Consider the following 21807-nt stretch of genomic DNA (forward strand, 5'->3'; position numbering starts at 1 on the left):
TTCCAAAAGACAGGAAAATAGGAAGCTTTCAAAAGACAAGAAAATATATATCTTTCAAAAGACAGGAAAATAGGTAGCTTTCAAAAGACAGTAACATAGGAAGATTTCAAAAGACAGGAAAATAGGAAGCTTTCAAAAGACAAGAAAATATGTAGCTTTCAAAGGCAGAAAAATAGGAAGCTTTTAAAAGACAAGAAAATATGTAGCTTTCAAAACACTAAAACATATTTAGCTTTCAAAAGACAATAAAATATGTAGCTTTCAAAACACAAGAACATTAGTAGCTTTCAAAAAACAAGAAAATGTGTAGCTTTCAAAAGACAGGTAAATAAGAAGCTTTCAAAATATAGGAAAATAGGAAAATATTTAGCTTTCAAATACAAGAAAATATGTAGCTTTCAAAACACTAAAACATATTTAGCTTTCAAAAGAAAATATCATATGTAGCTTTCAAAACACAAGAACATAAGTAGCTTTAAAAAAACAAGAAAATGCGTAGCTTTCAAAAAACACGTAAATAAGAACCTTTCAAAATATAGGAAAATATGAAAATATTTAGCTTTCAAATACAAGAAAATATGTAGCTTTCAAAACACTTAAACATATTTAGCTTCCAAAAGACAATAACATATGTAGCTTTCAAAACACAAGAACATAAGTAGCTTTAAAAAACAAGAAAATGTGTAGCTTTCAAAAGACAGGTAAATAAGAAGCTTTCAAAATATAGAAAAAAGGAAAATATTTAGCTTTCAAATACAAGAAAATATGTAGCTTTCAAAGCACTAAAACATATTTAGCTTTCAAAAGACACTAACATATGTAGCTTTCAAAACACAAGAACATAAGTAGCTTTAAAAAAACAAGAAAATGTGTAGCTTTCAAAAGACACGTAAATAAGAAGCTTTCAAAATATAGGAATATAGGAAAGTATTTAGCTTTCAAATACAAGAAAATATGTATCTTTCAAAACACAAGAACATAAGTAGCTTTAAAAAACAAGAAAATGTGTAGCTTTCAAAAGAAACGTAAATAAGAAGCTTTCAAAATATAGGAAAATAGAAAAATATTTAGCTTTCAAATACATGAAAATATGTTGTTTGAAAAAAACAGGAAAATAGGAAGCTTTCAAAAGACAGGAAGCTAGGAAAATTCAACAGACAAGAAATTATGTAGCTTTCAAAGGCATGAACATAGGAAGCTTTCAAAGGACAAGAAACTATGTAGCTTTCAAAAGACACGAAATTATTTAGCTTCACAACACAAGAAAATATGTAGCTTTCAAAAGACAATAAAATATTTAGATATAAAAAAAAAAGAAAATATGTAGCTTTCAAAAGGCAGGAAAATAGGAAGTTTTCAAAAGACAGGAAAAGATGAATTTTAAAAGAAAAATTATTGTTTTGAAGTTTAGGCTTCTTTAACACATGTGTTATTATATAGTCGCAGTTTCACTTTGAAAATATTTTGATTGTTTCGAATCAAATGATTTATGGTAAAAGGGAAATAACTTCAACCCCATTTCTGTTTTTGGTTAAAATCATGTGATATCGATTTGTCACATGACAACAGGATGGCGGCTTGCTTGAAACTTTTCATAACGTTATATTATTGTACCTGTTTTATGATTGCTGGTGTTGTAGATGGAAAACCAAATTTTGTCATATTGCTTATGGATGATGTAAGTTCTACGGCATATGTATTCTTTTTTTTCTGCTGAAAAGATAATAGCCATCGACATCCTGAATGATCAATACAATCTGGGACCAATATATATGTATTAGTCCAAGATACAATAAGATACACGATAAAAAAGATATGTTCTACTAAAATAATAAATCTATATCAATCAGCTTTAATTGCAGCATACTAGATTAGTCCTATACTGAACAAATGTACTCTATAAAAAAAGGGGGGGGAGTATTTTCAGTTTCTATAGATTTTTTTCTGATTTAAAAAAAAAATGTTTTGCTTTTTCATTATTTGCTATTCTATATTTGTTATTTTTGACTTTTCTTATTTGCTTTTTTTACTATAAATGTGACAGTGAAGGTCATATAACTTAATGACTAGCCAACATTTTTGCGGTAGGTCTTTTCACCACCGTACACCACAGTCACCCCAATAGTTTATTATTTTGTCTTTTATCGTTATAAATGTGACTGAAATATAATATTATCATCATGTGATGTGTTTTCGTACTAATAACAATTTTCACTGCTTACAGGTTTTCACTGTTGAGTTTTTGTTCAGGTGTTTACTCAAATTTGAAAAGGATGTCTTATCAAATGATTTTAGGTATCTAGTTTTTTTGCCAAGGCTTTCTACGATTTTTAACCGTTTCCGATTACTTCGCGATTTTCGTATGTCAAAAAAACGGCGTCATATGTTTTTGTATAAATTAAAAATTGGATCAGTTCACGGACAGGAAATGACTATATAATCCGGAAATTAGTATTTTCTAAAGTTGTGGTTCTGGTGATCACTTGAATCATAATAAAGGTTATTCAATACTTTTCAGTACTTGAAATAAATAGTAAATAGTTTTAGGTTGGTGTATCATGTTCTGAAATTGTTACATTTTTATTTATTTCCGATTGACACTTGGTTTCTAGAAAGGACATTATTTTTTTTTAAAACAAAATGCAGTTTTTAAAATTTAGGGTTTAAATGTAAAAAGATTAAAAAGACTGTTTTCATCTTCGTGTATCAAGGATTGATGTATAAAAAGAATTGTCAATAAAATATTGAATAAATGGATTTTGAACAGCCATTTTATATAAGAACCATGATAATTTTAACACGCTCGTTTGTAATAAAAATGACAAAAAAACCACATGACAGTCACATGTCTTGAAGATGGGATTTCGGGCAGGCAGACAATATAGCTTTACTTCATGTAACCCCTCAGAATATTGCTCAACAACTATTCTAGTGAGGCATATTTTTGGCATTAAATAAAAATGACTAATCTGGTCAGTTTTATTCAATGTGTTCTAGCGTCTTTTAAAATGACTTTGAATATGTTTTAAAGATGTCAAGTTGTAGTGTTGTTGTTGTTCCAAATATAGAAACCGAAAAACCCGCCACAATATACGCGTGTGAAATCGAAATTGATGAAATATGGATGATACGAAAACATATGATACGACGATAAAGTTATTATTAAAAAATTGCGAAGATTAAGAGTCCAAATAGCTACAGAAAACAGAAAGGAAGAGTCTATAACACCCTACTTTTTGAACTCCGCAGACCCCCATAGACACCTCAAATATATTTTTCCCCATTTTTTTCCTTCTATCTCTTCTATAAAATAGTTGTACCAATAATAAGAAAAGAGACAAATATCAAAATCTAAATGATGAATAGAGATATTATATTGAATATCTATTTAAACATAAATATGATGCCCATAAAAATCTAAAAATTGCTGGATGATTTAAATATATGTAATTTAATTTATTTTTTCGTTTTATTGTATTATATCACAGTTTTTCTTAGTGGTTGGTGGTATTTGGAGTTTCGGTGTTGTTCGGTGGTGTGCGGTGGTGTTTGGTGGTGTGCGGTGGTGTTCGGTGGTGAAAAGACCCACCCAAAATTATGTAGCAATTTTTATAATTAACACATTTACTTCATCATCATTTTGTCTGGTGGAGTGATGTCCCATAGAAAATCATAGCACATCGTCTTGTGTTATTTTCATATTTAATTACATTTTGTATAATGCACAAACTAACTTTATAATTTTATGTATACTGCATTAGCATGAAATAAAGGACATAATTTGACTGTTGTTTGCTAAATGAGTGCTTTATGTCAGTGGCAAATATTTCATGCATTTTCCAGACAATAATTAAAAGGCTATGTGTCAAAGACAACATCAATCCAAAGGCACACTAAAAGATGAATTGAATAGATAAATTTTTTCAAAAGGCTTTGATATTTTACTAGCTATTTCAATTGTCCTAAGCAGTTAAGTATGACTTTGTTAATGTCTCAAACTTCTGTTCTTAATGTTGAATTCAAAATATTTGACTAACATGACTAATTTAAATTTCCATTTTAATGATATGAAAATATTAACGGTTCACATAATCTGTTTATGCTTTAAAAGTCATTTATTGATTTTTTTGTTTTTGTTACAACAGTATTCTTAATTTAGCTTATATTTTTGCAGATGGGATGGGGTGATCTTGGGGTATTTGGAGAACCCAACAAGGAAACACCATATCTTGACAAAATGGCTGCTGAAGGAATGATCTTTCCCGACTTTTATTCCGCTAATCCTTTGTGTTCACCTTGTGAGTAGTACAAGAAAAAAACAGTAAAGTAAACTAGAATATCAGTAATTTAAAAAATGAAGAGTTAGGATTGTAGTCTACAGAAAAGTTTAAGAATTCTTTTGTTCAAACACAAGAATAAACATTAGACAGGTCAGTTGAACATAATCTTTTTGACTGAAATGTGTTGTTATGATATTTTTAATACAAATAACACATGGTTTACTTATATACACTTTGCTAAAGCAGTATGACATATTATTTAAGGTATTCAATCCATTGATGGTTTGAAAAATTTGAATTTCAGTATTAATTATATTTTTTTTAAATCTGACAAGTATTCCACCTTCTACAGTTTTATGACAAATCTTCCTTAAAGAAACAATTGTCATTGAGAGAGCTTTTTTTGAGTTTTGGAAAATTGACAGCTTCTGATATAAAATGAATGAATGATATTATATATTTTTTTATATTTAGCCAGAGCAGCATTACTGTCAGGACGGTTACCTATAAGGAATGGCTTCTACACCACTAATGCACATGCTAGAAATGGTAAGGCTGTTCTAAAGTAACATTGGAATTAAACACATTTATTTTAAACCAGTTGTTGGCATGGCACGGGTTATGTTCTTCTCATATATTTTATGATGGTATAATTCTAAACCCCCAACGGGAGGGATTGTGCCTGATATTCATATGATGAAGACATAATCTTTCAATCAGTTTAATTGAGGTCTGGAGATGGCATGTCAGTAACTGCTAGTAGTCTGTTGTTATTTATGTATTATTGTCATTTTGTTTATTTTCTTTTGTTACCCCTTCTGACATCGGACTCAGACTTCTCTTGAACTGAATTTTAATGTGCGTATTATTATGCATTTACTTTTCTACATTGGCTTGAGGTATAGGGGGAGGGGGAGATCTCAAAAAACATCTTTAACCCCACCGCATTTTTGCGCCTGTCCCAAGTCAGGTGCCTCTGGCCTTTGTTAGTCTTGTATGATTTTGATTTTAGTTTCTTGTGTATAATTGGAGTTTAGTATGATGTCCATTATCACTGAACTAGTATGATATTTATTTAGGGGTCAGCTGAAAGCCGCCTCCAGGTGCTGGAGTTTCTCGCTGCATTGAAGACTTATTGGTGACCTTCTGCTGTTGTCTGTTCTATGGTCGGGTTGTTGTCTCATTGATACATTCCCCATTTTTGTTCTCAATTTTATTATTCCTCTCATGAGTTATATCAAAACAAAAGAAAACAAATAGCACCATGGTTTTGAAGAAAGTTATTAAGTGATATTATTTTTAAATATGTTTATGCTTTTAACACTATCTGTTTTCTATAATATATTCTGAAAGGTCTCTAATTATTAATACTACCTATATGTCTATTGTATCTTGAAAAAGGAAACAGAACCAAAAAAAAATATGATGTTTTGAAATCAACACTCAAAGAATGAATTTGATATCTTACAATTATTTACAGTTTTATTAGTAGGATGTTTACATCATTTTGTAAATATTAAAAAATGTGGTTAACTCATTTTATGTGTAAGAAATAATCACACATTTTTTAAAAGATTTTAAATAAAATAAAAACAATGTTATATTCTGTTTTCAGCTTATACCCCCCAGATAATAACGGGTGGTATACCTGATTCTGAGATTTTATTGCCAGAAGTTCTCAAGAAGATGGGATATAGAAACAAACTCATAGGAAAATGGTATGGAAACTTGGAAATCTCAATACATTTTTGATTTATTAATATGGTACTAATGTTATTAACAAATAGCTGTAAAGTTGCAATAGATCTAGAGGTTGAATTGTGTAATCTATCAATAGTTAAGAATGTATATAGTGATGAATTTATCATGCACTCTTACATATGATATTGTCTCTTATAAAACATTTCACTTAAAGCTCTAGTAACCTTAAGCTTAAAACTAGTGTTTCTGCCTATTGTATCTTGTGAGAGTGTTTAAAGTACACTTGAATAACTGTTACTAGGGTCTTCAACACTAGAAGCTTTTTGGCTTGCCTTAAAAAAAACTCACATAATGCAAGAAGGGGTGCTAATCCAGGGGCAGCATCAATTTTAACTAAATGTAAGTTTTAAATTTCAAAAGGTAGAAAAACTTAGGTTTTTATTGTGGCATATGTCAATGTTCCATGTAGTAAAAGTAATATGCTATTATACCAACAGGCGTTTAGCTATAGGTGACAAACTACAATATTACGCAAGAGGAAAAAAATATGTTTTTCTTGACTGATAGGCATCAAGGTCACATACCCCAATATCACAGAAGCTAAAAAAAGCTCTTTTCCTTAAAATACAAATGTTTAAGTCACAGACGACAATTTCATTGAATTTAAGAAAAAACTTTATTTTATAATGACAGGCATTTAGGCCACAGACCACAATATCACCCATTGAAGCACGGATTTGATGAATGGTTTGGTGCTCCCAACTGTCATTTTGGACCCTATGATGACATTGATACACCAAATATACCAGTTTATAAAGATGCTGAAATGGCTGGCAGGTAGGTTATTAAGGATAGTCACAATACTGTAATATTTAGGCAAAGGACATTGATTTAAAATTTGATTCTGCAAATAAGAAACAGTTTGAAATACATTTGATATTTGGGCCAATTTATTAGAGAAGTAATTTACTTTTTGTTGCCAATTATAGTTATTTTTTATAACATTTTACCTTTGAGTTCCTGTCTTTATTTTTAATTTAAAACAAGAAACCATTGATAAATCCTCCATCTTTTACAACTTTTTCGAGTGGTACCAATCTGCTCTATCACCCTCTCAACTATGTGTTATTTAATTTATTAAATTGAATGTCCTATCATTATTGTCTTTTACAGTTTAATTTTATTTTAAAAGTATTTTCTATGACGTCATGTACACAACAACATTACGGGTATTAGAAAAAACAACAAAAGCTAAGCAAGATGTTTTGTTTTTTTATTTTGAGTCAAATCATAAAATCTGAGCCAAAACGTAGAACTTAAGCATTGTATTTAATTACTTGATGTAAATTCAATTTTTATTATCCTTTGAATTATCGATTTTTCATTGATCTGGACAAGTGGGTTATATTCAAAAGAATTGTTACCCGCTCAGCCATGTGATAGAGTAAATTAACACCCTCGTATTAGCCAATCAAAATATGTCATTTTAATGTGAAGTATAATAAATTGTATTATCATCAATTATTTAGGTTTTGTCTCTTGTTTCAATATGAGAGAATATAAAATTGGTATTTGTTTCCTCTAGAATATAGTTTTTGTAAATTATCACAGTTTAACCATTGATAGAGTTCTGTAGTTATTAAAGAATTCTATAGTCAACGGGAGATAATTCAAGACTAAATTGTTATGTTATTGATTTTTTTTTCATAGAAGTGTAATGTAAATTTGGAATACATATTAAGAATTTAACAGTTGATTTATTCTCATTTTATTCATATCACTTTTTATTTTAACATTTAGATACTATGAAGAATTTGCAATTGATAAGAAAACAGGGGAATCAAATTTGACCAAGATGTATTTAAATGTAAGTATATCAGTGTGAAGTGAAGAAATATAAAACAAAACTTTACTGCAGCATTTAATCCTTTTATAAAATGATTAAGTTGGTCATACTATGCATAAATGGAATTATTAATCACAGTGAGAGTCCAGAAAAATGGGATCCTTCAATAATGGAACCCCTTCTATTCAAGCATTACCATGTTTACAATTTTTTTAAGGAAGCTCAGCAGTTTATAAAGAAACAAGTAGGCAAGAAGGAACCATTCTTTTTATACTGGGCTGCTGATGCAACACATGATCCTTTATATGCCTCATCAAATTTCCTAGGGACGAGTAATAGAGGACTGCAAGTATACTTATATTTATGCCCCCGCCAAAGTGGAGGGAACGTTAAGTTTCACCCTTGTCCGTACTCACGTAAGTCCCAAAGTTGGTTTCTGTTCTCTAACTTTAGTTTGCCTCAACCAAATGTTATGAAACTTATACAAAATACTTATTACCATAATACACAGATCACTTTGAATTCTGGTGGTGTCACATAAATCGTTCTAGAGTTATGCCCTTTAAAAACTGAAAAATTTCTGAATTTTTCGTTTCATTCTCTAACTTTAGTAAGCCTCCCTCAAATAAAATGAAACTTATACACAATGCTTGTTACCACAAAGTACAGATGAAGTTAGAATTGTGGAAGTTCACATTAACTGTTCTAAAGTTAGATCCCTTTACAAATGGAAAAAATGATGATTTTTTTCGTTTCCGTTCTCTAACTTTAGTTTGCCTCAACCAAAATGTAATGAAACTTATACACAATACTTATTACCAAAACACTTGGACCAAGTACAAATTTGGGTATCGTCACTTTAACCTTTCTTTAGTTGTGTCCCTTCATAACTTTATATGATATGCAAGCGGGGGCATCATCTGTGTTCCATAAACACATTCCCCATTTGTTTTTAATCATGTCGGTCTGTAATATAAAATGATGATGATTTAGTCATGCCTGTCTGTATTGATGTTTTGAGTGATTATTTGCCACTCTTGATAGTGTTACATCATAGACATTTACATATTTTACCTAAACGAGCACTATTTGGGGTAAATTTTAATATTAGCAATAGCCCCATTTATATTTTGGTCACATAATATCTTTATTAAATAATTTTCTGGTAAAATGTATTTTTTTGGAAAGGCGTGTTGCTCATATTTAAATATAAATGGATACTTTCAGAATAAGATCTTTTTGTCAGTTTTTACAGTTTTTACTTTAATAAATGTATGAAATTTTGAGACTTAATGCAAAAATTCAAGAACAATATCGGATGCAGGTATGTCATTACAATTAATTAACAGGCTTTATTTTTAGGAAGATGTTAAAGATGTTACTTTATTTTGTAAGGCTATAAAATGTAAGCAAAATATATTTCATTTGTTGAGATTGAGAAACTAATGATGATATCCTTTCACTTGACTAGTAAGTCAGTCTATCTTGTATAATACATTGTATATTGTATGTTATAGATATGGGGATGCAGTAAAGGAACTTGATTATTCTGTAGGACAAATTTTACAGTCATTGAAAGATAATGGTGTAGATAAAAATACTGTAGTATTCTTTTCTTCTGACAATGGAGCTGCTACTTATGCCAAAACAGGTGGTAGGTATATACTTGATACAGGTTAATATACTTTTAGATTTAGACTTTTAAAAAGACTCTATGCTCTTTTTGAATACCATATGGCTGCTTTATCACAGTGAAACATAATATAACTGTTTTAAAAAGAATACCATATTATAATGCTCTAAAAACAAACTGTTAAATAATTACAGTGAAAAAAATACTATTTTATAACATGCAAGGCAACTAGTAAAAAAATCAAATGATTTACAAATGAAAGTGAACCAATGCCTGGTGAATTTGTAGTACGGTAGAGTCCTGGAAGTGAAGACCTCTGGTATGCAGGATCGTTAAGATAAAGAACATATAGTATAGAAGGTCTTATTACATCAAAACTTTTATAGGGACTGCAGCTGAAAATTTGTTGATCTACATGTTTTAGTGCCTAGGGCACTGTCATAATGTTACATTTATTATACATTTATTATAACTACTATGTTGGTAATATTATATTAAATAGACCTGCATTTTTTATTCATATGCTTTCGCAGAAATGGAAAAATGCAACATTTTAATTGTTAAGTTTTAAAAATTAAAATGTCTAGATAATTTATATAATTTGATTTCATTACCACCCTTTGAATCCTTTTTTGTAAGAGTAAGTATGCACTTTTAGTTGTTTGACTTATAAACTAGTTATATATCCTTTACAACTTCATAATTTACTGACACATATTAAGAGAAAGTTTTCAATGTCAAGATTGGAATTTTTTCATGAACTTTTATTTACATCTATCAAATTACAACTTTGCAATCAAAATCAGTACATTATTTCAAAGGAAGAAATGAAATTACCCTTTCCATTATATTTAAATGTTATTAAAGACTTGATTGTAGATCAATAAATTTTCTGCAGCAGTCCCTAAAGTTGATGTTTTATGACTTTTTACAAAATCAAATGATGTACCAATATTTTGTTAAGGTGGCAGCAATGGTCCTTTCTTGTGTGGGAAACAAACAACATTTGAAGGTGGCATGAGAGAGCCAACCATTGCCTGGTGGCCTGGAGTTGTTCAACCAGGAAAGGTTGGTGGCATGACTTGGTATTCGTTTATCTAACTACAATAATATTAGATGGTAGAAAGAAACTTACTAAAATGCAGTGACACATATAGCTTTGTAAGCACACCGGATACTTCATGGTTCAATGAATTAATTAAATTGCAGTATGCTAGGTTGTTCAATGTTAATAATGTCCTTTTTTAGCACTGAAGACATTTTAGTGCAAAGTATGCCTCCATATATTCTTACTGTCTGTCTCTTGTAAAATACCAGTTTATATTTACGCTGGTTTATATATTTATAGATCTATATAGAAATGCCTTTGAACATATCTTCTGGCTAGAATGAGAATCCTAGATAAAATGGTTTTCTTGAACTCCATCTGTAGGACAAGCTGTTTGATGAATTTGCTGTTCATAACATTAGATCCTATGCATATCTGATGAATCCAGGAAAAGTGCCATGAGCACTGAATTGGTATTTTGTTATATGAGCATGATTCTGTTACAGGTATCTCATCAAGTTGGTTCTCTGATGGATTTGTACACAACTTTCATTGAGTTAGCAGGAGGAAATATACCAACAGACAGAGAAGTGGATGGAATAAGTCTGAAGGATGCCTTACTTAACAATACAGTCACAGATAGGTTTGTTAATCAGCAGACAATTTTTATTATAAGGAAATTGTTTTTTATTATAAGGAAATTGTTTTTTATTATAAGGAAATTGTTTTTTATTATAAGGAAAATGTTTTTATTAATTGTTCTAATTTCATTTGTAAAGAAATATCATTTTTTTGTATTTTAATAAATTTTAAAGGCAGCTTTCCTAATGATAAATCTTAGACAATGTGCATTTTACTGGGAACCAAATTTAATGGTTTAATTAACGGTGGAATCCATGAAAAGAAGCTCCTCATAAAGTTATTTTTTCTCACAGTTTATATAATTATTTGACAGTAGCAATTTATTTTACAGGCCATTGTTTTATTATCGAGGGAATGAATTAATGGCAGTAAGAGTTGGCTTGTATAAAGCACATCTATGGACATGGACTAACTCGATAAAAGAATTTAATGCAGTGAGTATATATGTTTCTTTATGTTTCTGCAGTGTATCCCCGCATAAGAACTATGTTTTTTTTGTCAACTGACAACAAAACATTTTTTTTTCTAGTTTTGATGATTTTTTTGCCCTTTGATAATTATGTGAAAGTAATAAACTGATATTTGTCTGTCAGATGGCGTAGTCTAAAACTATTTTTCATACAAGAAAAGATATGAGTAGGTAACTTTTCAAACTCTTTATTTATAAAAGGTATATTCATGATAAGGTCATTTATTTTGGCCCCATGAATTTGAATATATATTTTTATGGCCCTGCAACGAAGTTGTCAGTGCCATATAGTTTTACCCTTGTCCGAAATTCCGTAATTCCAAAATTCCGTAATTCAGATATTTCAAAATTCCCTCATTCGGTCATTCCGCAGCTAACCATTATACAGCGTTTTTTTCTAAATGCCTTCAGATATTGGACTGATTTCCGAAATTCCGTAATTCTGATATTCCGTAATTCCGTCATTCCGTCATTCCGCAACAAACCATTATACAGAGTTTTTTTCTAAACGCCTTCAGATATTGGGCTGATTTTTGGTATGTGAGTTAACAATCATTAGTTACAGATCAAGTTTAAGTTTCATTCCACTCCACTAATTTTTGCCGAAATTACGGGTTTTGGACTTTGAGAAATTGTTGAAAATCACAGTTATACGGACTTTTTTTCTAAACAACTTCAGATATTGGGCTGATTTTTGGCATGTGAGTTAACCAAGATGAGATACAGATCAAGTTTATTTTAAGTTTCGTTCCGCTCCACTAATTTTTGCCGAAATTACGGGCTTTGGACTTTGAGAAATTGTTGAAAATCACAGTTATACAGACTTTTTTCTAAACAACTTCAGATATTGGGCTGATTTTTGGTATGTGAGTTAACCATGATGTGTTACAGATCAAGTTTAAGTTTCATTCCCCTCTGCTAATTTTTGCTGAAATTACGGGCTTAGGACTTTGAGAAATTATTGAAAATCACAGTTATACAGATTTTTTTCTATACGCCTCCAGATTTTGAGCTGATGTTTGATATGCGAACCTACCATCATGTTTGTCCACATGTGTTTATATTGAAATTGCAGATTTTTCAACTTTTGGGACGGGGCCATTGGTGTCGCTTTGACACATCTAGTTTTTTTTTATATAAATCATCTGAATAATACCCTTCTAATGTTTATAAGGCATTAGGATAATGGCTTATACTTAGCTGACTATTAAGGATCTGAACTAGGAAAGGAAAAGTGGTTAGTTAAACCAGGTGTTTTCACTTCAAATGCTCTAAATGAAGGTTTATAGGATATGACATTTTACAAAATGGTTGTAAGAAACTGTAAATTCAGAAAGTACTGCAATTTTTTATGAATGGTAAAAAATGTGAGATTAATTATTGTAATTTCAAGAATAACTGCATATGTCTCTATATCTCTGTTATCTATATATCTCTGTTATCTATATATCTCTGTTATCAGAATGCAAGTTCTTATTATTATGATACTCAACCAGTTGCACTATTCACATTATAAAAACCTCACAATAATTTCTGATTTTTAAGTATACACATTTGTCAAGAAGTTCTGTGGACATAATTATTTTGTTTCCTTTGGGATACTGGTTCTTTTAATTGCATAGGGTATATTTTATTTTGATATAAGTTTATACTACCCTGTATGAAAACATGTGGAAATATTTATAAATACATTGTGGTTTTTGTTGTAGGGAATAGATTTTTGTCCAGGAGAAGAAATTGAAGGTGTCACCACTCATGAGCAGATGAACAACACAAACCAGCCATTGTTGTTTCATATAGGCAGAGATCCTGGTGAAAAGTATATGATAAGGTCTGCACATTTACTATGATACATATTATAAGATAGCTACATTTACAAATCGAAATGTTACCATAAACTGAATTTTCTTTACAATACTCAATAATAGTTAGTTAGATTAAAAAGAAAACTAAAAATAGAACAGAACAGAACAGGTCAACATAGCATTTGTTTTCAGACCTGAATTATTTTTCAAATACATTCATGGTAAAAAATATTGTGTTGTTGAAATGCATTTGTTTTAAATTTCAGACCAAGTTTGGAAGAATACAAAAAAGTTATGCCTGTATTAATGGAGCAGGTAAATCAACATAAAAAGAACCTAGTACCAGGAAAACCTCAGCTCAACATGTGTGACAGATCTGTTATGGTTGGTATATACACATATTTCTCTAATTCTTACTCGATTTATAGTTTTCCTGACCTGTTGATTATTTTTATTTAATCAATGTGTGGTTTGTTTGATATCAGTCATTCATTGGTCAAAATTCGATTATGACATCAAATTTCCTTGCTCTCCTCTGAAATTCCCATTGTGACGTCATGAAAACAGGCGACCATGCCTGATGATATCAAACAAAACATTGTTGTAAAAAGAACACATCTTTTTACAGATCAATCGAATGGCAGGATTGGATATGTCTGCATTTTGTTTAAAAATAATTAGAGAACAGATTCCACCACCAAATCTTGTGCAATATGATATTTATCCACTCTCGACAGTTAATTTTTAAATATTTAAAACGCTCGGCGATCCTCACATTTTAAATTTTGAAAATTTAACTGTCTTGAGTGGATAAATATCATATCACACTGGATTCAGTGGTAGAATCTATATATATACAAATGAAACTGTTTTATCCTACTATATTACCGGTATTCAATAATATAAAAATAAGGAGATGTTGTATGATTGCCAATGAGACCACTCTCCGCAAGAAATCAAATGACACAGAAACTAATAAGTTTAGGTCACTGTTTGGTCACTGTATGGCCTTCAACAAAGAGCAAAGTCTATACCACATAGCTAGCTATAAAAGAACCAAAATGACTAATTTAAAACAATTCACACTAAAACAAAAAAACTTAAATAAAATACTTAATAAATACTGAATGTTTTGACACTAGAAATAGCAGCAATAACTTGTTTCCATAATATTTCATTATCAAATTCAGATTATTTGTGAAATAACTTTATAAAAAAATGACTTTCAAATGACCTTCCCACATTTTCATGATGCAGTCTTAATTGATGTCAGTTAGTACTGTTTCTTTGTATCAAACTGTAAAGATAACCAAAAGCCAACAATATATCCAACAACCAACTTAAATAAAACAAGTTTGGACCAAAAATTGATCAAAAATTTCAAAAACAATGTACTAAATAAAACACTAACAAAATTGATTCAACAACAAAGTGAATAAAGAAATTGAACTTGACAAAAAAAATACAGCATTAGGAACAATGTTTAAAAATTACATAACACTTTCACAATTAATTAATAATATAAGGATGCGAAATGCCGCGTGATTAATTTTATCTTTTTGTGCAGGGTTTAACAAACATATTTTTTCTACACCATGTACACTAAGGCTATACTTTGAATATTCTATCCCACCATATTTGGTGGGCTAAATGTTCTGAATTAGGCCCTAGATATTACAATTTTTGATCTGTGTGATTTTAGGGATAACCATACTTAAATATTGACTTGATCATTACTTGGAGATGGCAGGAGAAACACTTTTTCCTTTAATATCTAGTTTATACTATAATAGTGTTATTAATTTGCGGTTTCTGTATCAGCCCTGTTATAGATTCGAGGTAAGCTGTATTGGATATGAGACTCAGAGAGTCCAGGGCCGATACAGCTGATCGAGAATCTATTACAGGGCTGATACAGAAAAAGCCAGTTCATAACACTTTTATTAAATGATTTAAATCTGCATTTGAACTATGAAACTTACCATGAAGAAGATATAGAAATTGAATTCGGAACTTGTCTTTTGGCTTTCACGATGTCGATGGATTTTTTTGTCAACATTGTCAGATGTAATTTCCAACTTCTCATCCAAGTAATTAATCTTATGCTATCACAATTCATTTTATCTAGCAAATATTAAGTAGCTGGGAAGAATAAATCAGACAGTTTAACTATTCTGGCTCTAGAATCATCAGCATTTGGATGATTGATAAACAGAAATAAAACAATAAAAATAAACAGAAGTTGTACTCAAAAAGGCTGAGAAATATTTCCTTTCAAGACTTGCAAAAACTGAACTTAATTAAAACTTTTTTATGATATTAAGTTCAAAAATTTAAATACAAATGTATTTTATGCATAACAATACGTCCAAAGTTAAATGTTAAGTAAGCTTAGGCATAAGAAAATCGGCCCATGGCCTATATAGCTTTTTCTGTATGCTATAGATTTACAAACTTTAAAACTATATTTTATCACTATATAAACTGCTGTTAAAAATAGAAAATGGTATTTTTCAGAACTGGTCTCCACCTGGCTGTGAGAAATTTAAATGTCTACAAGCACCATCACCTGCGCCATATAAATGTAGCTGGCCTCATTAATCCTGTTTCTGGTGTGATGGATAATAGTCCTCAGTGGGCTATACAATTATTACTAAGAAGTGTAATGGACTATTTTCATATTACTGACCTTTGACCCCGGAGAATATAATTTTTCAACAGGTTCCTTTTCTGTGGTATGACATCCTGGTACTCAGTCAAGTAATAGCAACCAAAATAAGTAAAATCCAACATATAATTGATGTAATTTGAGGGGAAAATTTACTGTTTTCCGATGATTTTGTCATGTAAAGAAAATGTAAATTAAATAAATTTACTGTTTGAAAGTTTGATTTTACTTCTTTACGTCTTTACATTGCTATTACTTGACTAGGTACCAGGATGTCCTACCGCATAGTAGGTAACTTGTCGAAAAAATATATAAATGTTTTAGTCAAAAGTAGGTAATATAAAAATGGTCTTTTGGATAATAGAATTGTCTTCCAGACCAAAAAGTCAACTTATGTTGCAAATGTGGGAAAATTAATATTTTTAGGGCGTTTTTTTATTCCTTTACATAAGTATTATGTAGTTAATTGTAGATTCCATCTTTTGTTAATGCGATAAGTTTGTTACTAAATACTTTAAAACATGAATTTATAATTTTTGTTTTAGAATCTAATGGATTGGTGTATTCTAAAAAACTTTAAGCTATTGCTTGTTTATACATTGTGCAGGACATTGTTTATTTAATAGTTTATAATTATTATATTAAAAAATTATTGTGAAAAATATTAAACAGAATTCATAATTTCATTACATTATAAAAAACAGTTTACATTAGAATTTGACTTCCAACAGTGATGCATGATTATTATAATAATTCATGACACTAGCAAACATTTGAATGTGAGAGTTTATCTATTATCGCTATTTTACAAAATTTTTCTTTGATCTTACTGACTTATAATTTCCTTTCTCAGCACAGTAGAGTGATATGAAAAAACTATCACTAGAAACTAAGGGTGCAGAAGAAATTAACAAAGGTCAAATAGTGATAAACAGATAATCATTGGTCATCTCAACTCTCATAAATGGCTCAAGCGAGAAAATCAATCACATTGAGATGATCAATAATAATCTACAATTATAATGTCGTTCTCGTTGAATTTCTCACATTAATTTCTAAATTTGCTTGGTCTTAAAATTTTATGCAGTTTTTGTCATATTGTTCAGAAAACCATTTATTCACTTTATTCATTTGATCTCAAATAAGTTTTTCAATTATTTTATTGAATAACTTTATTAAAAAAAAACACAGAAACAAACAATGTACTTACGAAACCTGTAAACTGCTAAAATTCAAAGTTCAAATGATTATTTTTTTACTGACAACAGACAAGAATATCATTTTGATTTTAGTAAATTACATTGAAGTTAATATGGGACCAAAGAAATTTATAGTTTTATTTTCTGTTGCTTATCATATATATCATGGCAATACTAGATTTATATATTTAAACAAGAATGTGTCCATAGTACACAGATGCCCCACATGCACTATCATTTTCCATGTTCAGTGGACCATGAAATTTGGGTCAAAACTTTAATTTGGAATTAAATTAGAAAGATCATACCATAGGGAACGTGTGTACTTAGTTTCAAGTTGATGTGACTTCAACTTCATCAAAAACTACCTTGACCAAAAACTTTAACCTGAACTTCGCACTATCAATTTCTATGTTCAGTGGACCGTGAAATTGGGGTCAAAACTTTAATTTGGAATTAAAATAAGAAAGATCAAATCATGGGGAACATGTGTACTAAATTTCAAGTTGATTGGACTTCAACTTCAACAAAAACTACCTTGACCAAAAACTTTAACCTGAAGTGGGACGGACGAACGGGCCGACGGACGGAGCGACAGACGAACGGATCCACAGACCAGAAAACATAATGCTCCTCTACTATTGTAGGTGGGGCATAAAAAATATGTTTTACTAATGCATGGCAGCTTAAAATAACTAGTTAAGGTGCTGTATGAAGTGTATACTACTAACCCTATGAATTTTACAGTATTCATTTTTAGCTCACCTGGCCCAAAGGGTCAAGTGAGCTTTTCTCATCACTTGGCGTCCGTCGTCCGTCGTCCGTCGTCATCGTCCGTCGTTAGCTTTTACAAAAATCTTTTCCTTTGAAACTACTGAGCCAAATTTAACCAAACTTGGCCACAATCATCATTGGGGTATCTAGTTTAAAAAATGTATCCGGTGACCCAGCCAACCAACCAAGATGGCCGCCATGGCTAAAAATAGAACATAGGGGTAAAATGCAGTTTTTGGCTTATAACTCAAAAACCAAAGCATTTAGAGCAATCTGAAATGGAGTAAAATTGTTAAACAGGTGAAGATCTATCTGCCCTGAAATTTTCAGATGAATCGGATAACCTGTTGTTGGGTTGCTGCCCTTGAATTAGTAATTTTAAGGAAATTTTGCTGTTTTTGGTTATTATCTTGAATATTATTATAGATAGAGGTAAACTGTAAATAGAAAAAATGTTCAGCAAAGTAAGATTTACAAATAAGTCAACATGACTGAAATGGTCAGTTGACCCCTTTAGGAGTTATTGCCCTTTATAGTTAATTTTTAACCATTTTTCGTAAATCTTAGTAATCTTTTACAAAAATCTTCTCCTCTGAAACTACTGGGCCAAATTAATCCAAACTTGGCCACAATCTTCATTGGGATATCTAGTTTAAAATATGTGTGGCGTGACCCTGCCAACCAACCAAGATGGCCGCCATGGCTAAAAATAGAACATAGGGGTAAAATGTAGATTTTGGATTATAACTAAAACCAAAGCATTTAGAGCAAATCTGACATGGGGGTAAAATAATCTATTAGGATCTATCTGCCCTGAAATTTTCAGACAAATCGGACAACCCGTTGTTGGGTTGCTGCCCCTGAATTAGTAATTTTAAGGAAATTTTGAAGAGTTGCTTATTATCTTGAATATTATTATAGAAAGAGATAAACTGTTAACAGCAATAATGTTAAGCAAAGTAAGATCTACAAATAAATCAACATGACCAAAACTGTCAGTTGACCCATTAAGGAGTTATGCCTTTTATAGTCAATTTTTAACCATTTTTCTAAAATTTTAGTATTCTTTTAGAAAATCTTCTCCTCTGAAACTACTGGGCAAAATTTAACCAAACTTGGCCACAATCATCATTTGGGTATCTAGTTTTAAAAATATGTGGCGTGACCCTGCCAACCAAACCAAGATGGCTGCCCTGGCAAAAAATAGTACATAGGGGCGAAATGTAGATTGTGGCTTATATCTCTGAAACCAAAGCATTTAGAGCAAATCTGACAGGGATAAATTGTTTATCAGGTCAAGATCTATCTTCCCTGACCAAAATTGTCAGTTGCCCCATTAAGGAGTTATTGCCCTTTATAGTCATTTTTTAACAATTTTCATAAATTTTGTAAATTTTTGTAAATTTTTTTAATATATTTTCCACTGTAATTACTGGGCCAAGTTCATTATAGATAGAGATAATTGTAGCAAGAAGATTGTCCAGTAAAGTAAGATCTACAAACACATCATGATCACCAAAACACAATTTTGTCATGAATTTATCTGTGTCCATTGTTTAATATGCACATAGACCAAGGTGAGCGACACAGGCTCTTGAGAGCCTCTAGTTCACAATTTAATTAGTGTCTGTAAGCCAACTTTTCAAATATGGTAATTTTTTTTTTGTGTTCATGTATTTCATAATGTATTCTGCATTTTTGTAGTTTTAAGAGTTGATAAATGTTTTGTATGCATTGAGGAAATTATAATTGTACATAAAAGTTGATGCTTTAAATGAATGCATAATATTTCCTTCCTCTGCTCAAAACAGGAGGGTTGGCACTTGGCAGGTATGTAAGGTTGTTTTGTAAAAATTAATCAATGAGAATTATGACAGTTAGCCTGGTTATGTTTAGTGACATTGTTTTATCTTGGTAGAAATTTGATATTCCAAATATGTTGTAAGTGTATAGTGTATTCTTCGTTGGTTATTTTTGTATTTTTTATTTTTTGGAATAAGCCATCATTCCAAATTGTTCTATTCATTTGTATATCTATTTTGTGATTTCTGAGATCTACTTATTATTGACTTATTTACATATTATTATCTTTTATATAGATATGCTATTTTATTGAAAATAAAAATCTCAGTTAAGAATTTGGACTTTTTATAATTTTAAGTGAGTTTCCATGTGTTGCATACCTAACTGCAGATACAAAGAATGATGAACTGACTGACAAAAGTGAATTAATACTAGAACACACCCGCTTATGTAAACTGTAAAAAACTGGAGAATTCCAGGAGAGGTATCAAAAGTCAAAGGTACTTGGGGAATGGGCACATTTTTTTGCCCTCCCCCTTTTTAGCTCACCTGGCCTAAAAGGCCAAGTGAGCTTTTCTCATCACTTGGCGTCCGTCGTCGTCCGTCGTCGTCGTTAACTTTTACAAAAATGTTCTCCTCTGAAACTACGGGGCCAAATTAAACCAAACTTGGCCACAATCATCATTGGGGTATCTAGTTTAAAAAATGTGTCCGGTGACCCGGCCAACCATCCAAGATGGCCGCCATGGCTAAAAATAGAACATAGGGGTAAAATGCAGTTTTTGGCTTATAACTCAAAAACCAAAGCATTTAGAGCAAATCTGAAACGGGGTAAAATTGTTAAACAGGTGAAGATCTATCTGCCCTGAAATTTTCAGATGAATCGGATAACCCGTTGTTGGGTTGCTGCCCCTGAATTAGTAATTTTAAGGAAATTTTGCTGTTTTTGGTTATTATCTTGAATATTGTTATAGATAGAGATAAACTGTAAATAGAAAAAATGTTCAGCAAAGTAAGATTTACAAATAAGTCACCAGGTCAAAAATGGTCAGTTGACCCCTTTAGGAGTTATTGCCCTTTATAGTCAATTTTTAACCATTTTTCGTAAATCTTAGTTATCTTTTACAAAAATCTTTTCCTCTGAAACTACTGGGCCAAATTTAACCAAATATGGCCAAAATCATTAGGGTTTTTTTTGTTTTTAAAATTGTGTCCGGTGACCCGGCCATCCAACCAAAATGGCCACCATGGCTAAAAATAGAACATAGGGGTAAAATGCAGTTTTTGGCTTATAACTCAAAAACCAAGCAGTTAGAGCAGATCTGACAGGGGTAAAATTGTTTATTAGGTGAAGATCTAACTGTCCTGAAATTTTCAGATGAATCGGACAACCCGTTGTTAGGATGCTGCCCTGGAATTGGTAATTTTAAGGAAATGTTTGCTATTTTTGGTTATTTTCTTGAATATTATTATAGATAGAGATAAACTGTGAATAGAAAAAATGTTCAGCAAAGTAAGATTTACAAATAAGTCAACAGGTCCAAAATGGTCAGTTGACCCCTTTAGGAGTTATTGCCCTTTATAGTAAATTTTTAACCATTTTTCGTAAATCTTAGTTATCTTTTACAAAAATCTTCTCCTCTGAAACTACTGGGCCAAATAAAATCAAACTTGGCCACAATCATCATTGGGGTATTTAGTTTAAAAATTGTGTCCAGTGACCCGGCCAAGCAACCAAGATGGCCACCATGGCTAAAAATAGAACATAGGGGTAAAATGCAGTTTTGGGCTTATAACTTAAAAACCAAAGCATTTAATAGAGCAAATCTGACAGTGGGAGAAATTGTTTATCAAGTTCAGATCTATCTGCTTTAAAATTTTCAGATAAATTTGACACCTGGTTGTGAGGTTGCTGCCCCTGAATTGGTAATTTTAAGGA

The 21807-nt window shown here is 30.9% G+C and overlaps 2 protein-coding genes across 2 annotated transcripts in view; one reads left to right on the forward strand and one right to left on the reverse strand.

Moving 5' to 3' along the window:
• The window catches only part of LOC143080621 (peptide methionine sulfoxide reductase-like), a 74658-nt gene that overhangs the window by 22717 nt on the left and 30134 nt on the right, over positions 1-21807 (reverse strand). The window lies entirely within an intron of this gene.
• Positions 1564-17591, forward strand: LOC143080618 (N-acetylgalactosamine-6-sulfatase-like). The gene is made up of 14 exons (XM_076256542.1): positions 1564-1678; positions 4175-4298; positions 4755-4829; positions 5896-5998; positions 6675-6818; positions 7782-7848; positions 8045-8172; positions 9345-9481; positions 10425-10528; positions 11015-11151; positions 11482-11584; positions 13329-13450; positions 13691-13808; positions 15942-17591. Exons 1-14 carry the CDS (start codon positions 1571-1573, stop codon positions 16023-16025), a joined length of 1554 nt encoding a protein of 517 aa, XP_076112657.1. The 5' UTR covers positions 1564-1570; the 3' UTR covers positions 16026-17591.

This window comes from Mytilus galloprovincialis, chromosome 6 (assembly GCF_965363235.1).
Source record: "Mytilus galloprovincialis chromosome 6, xbMytGall1.hap1.1, whole genome shotgun sequence".
NCBI classification, from domain to species: Eukaryota; Metazoa; Mollusca; class Bivalvia; order Mytilida; family Mytilidae; genus Mytilus; species Mytilus galloprovincialis.

Excerpts from the sequence above, each read along its gene's own strand:
- LOC143080618 (XM_076256542.1), top strand. The coding sequence starts at position 1,571 with ATGGCGGCTTGCTTGAAACTTTTCATAACGTTATATTATTGTACCTGT. Across the intron at positions 6,819-7,781 it reads GATGCTGAAATGGCTGGCAG|ATACTATGAAGAATTTGCAA; the intron begins GTAGGTTATTAA and ends TTTAACATTTAG. Across the intron at positions 13,451-13,690 it reads GGTGAAAAGTATATGATAAG|ACCAAGTTTGGAAGAATACA; the intron begins GTCTGCACATTT and ends TTTAAATTTCAG.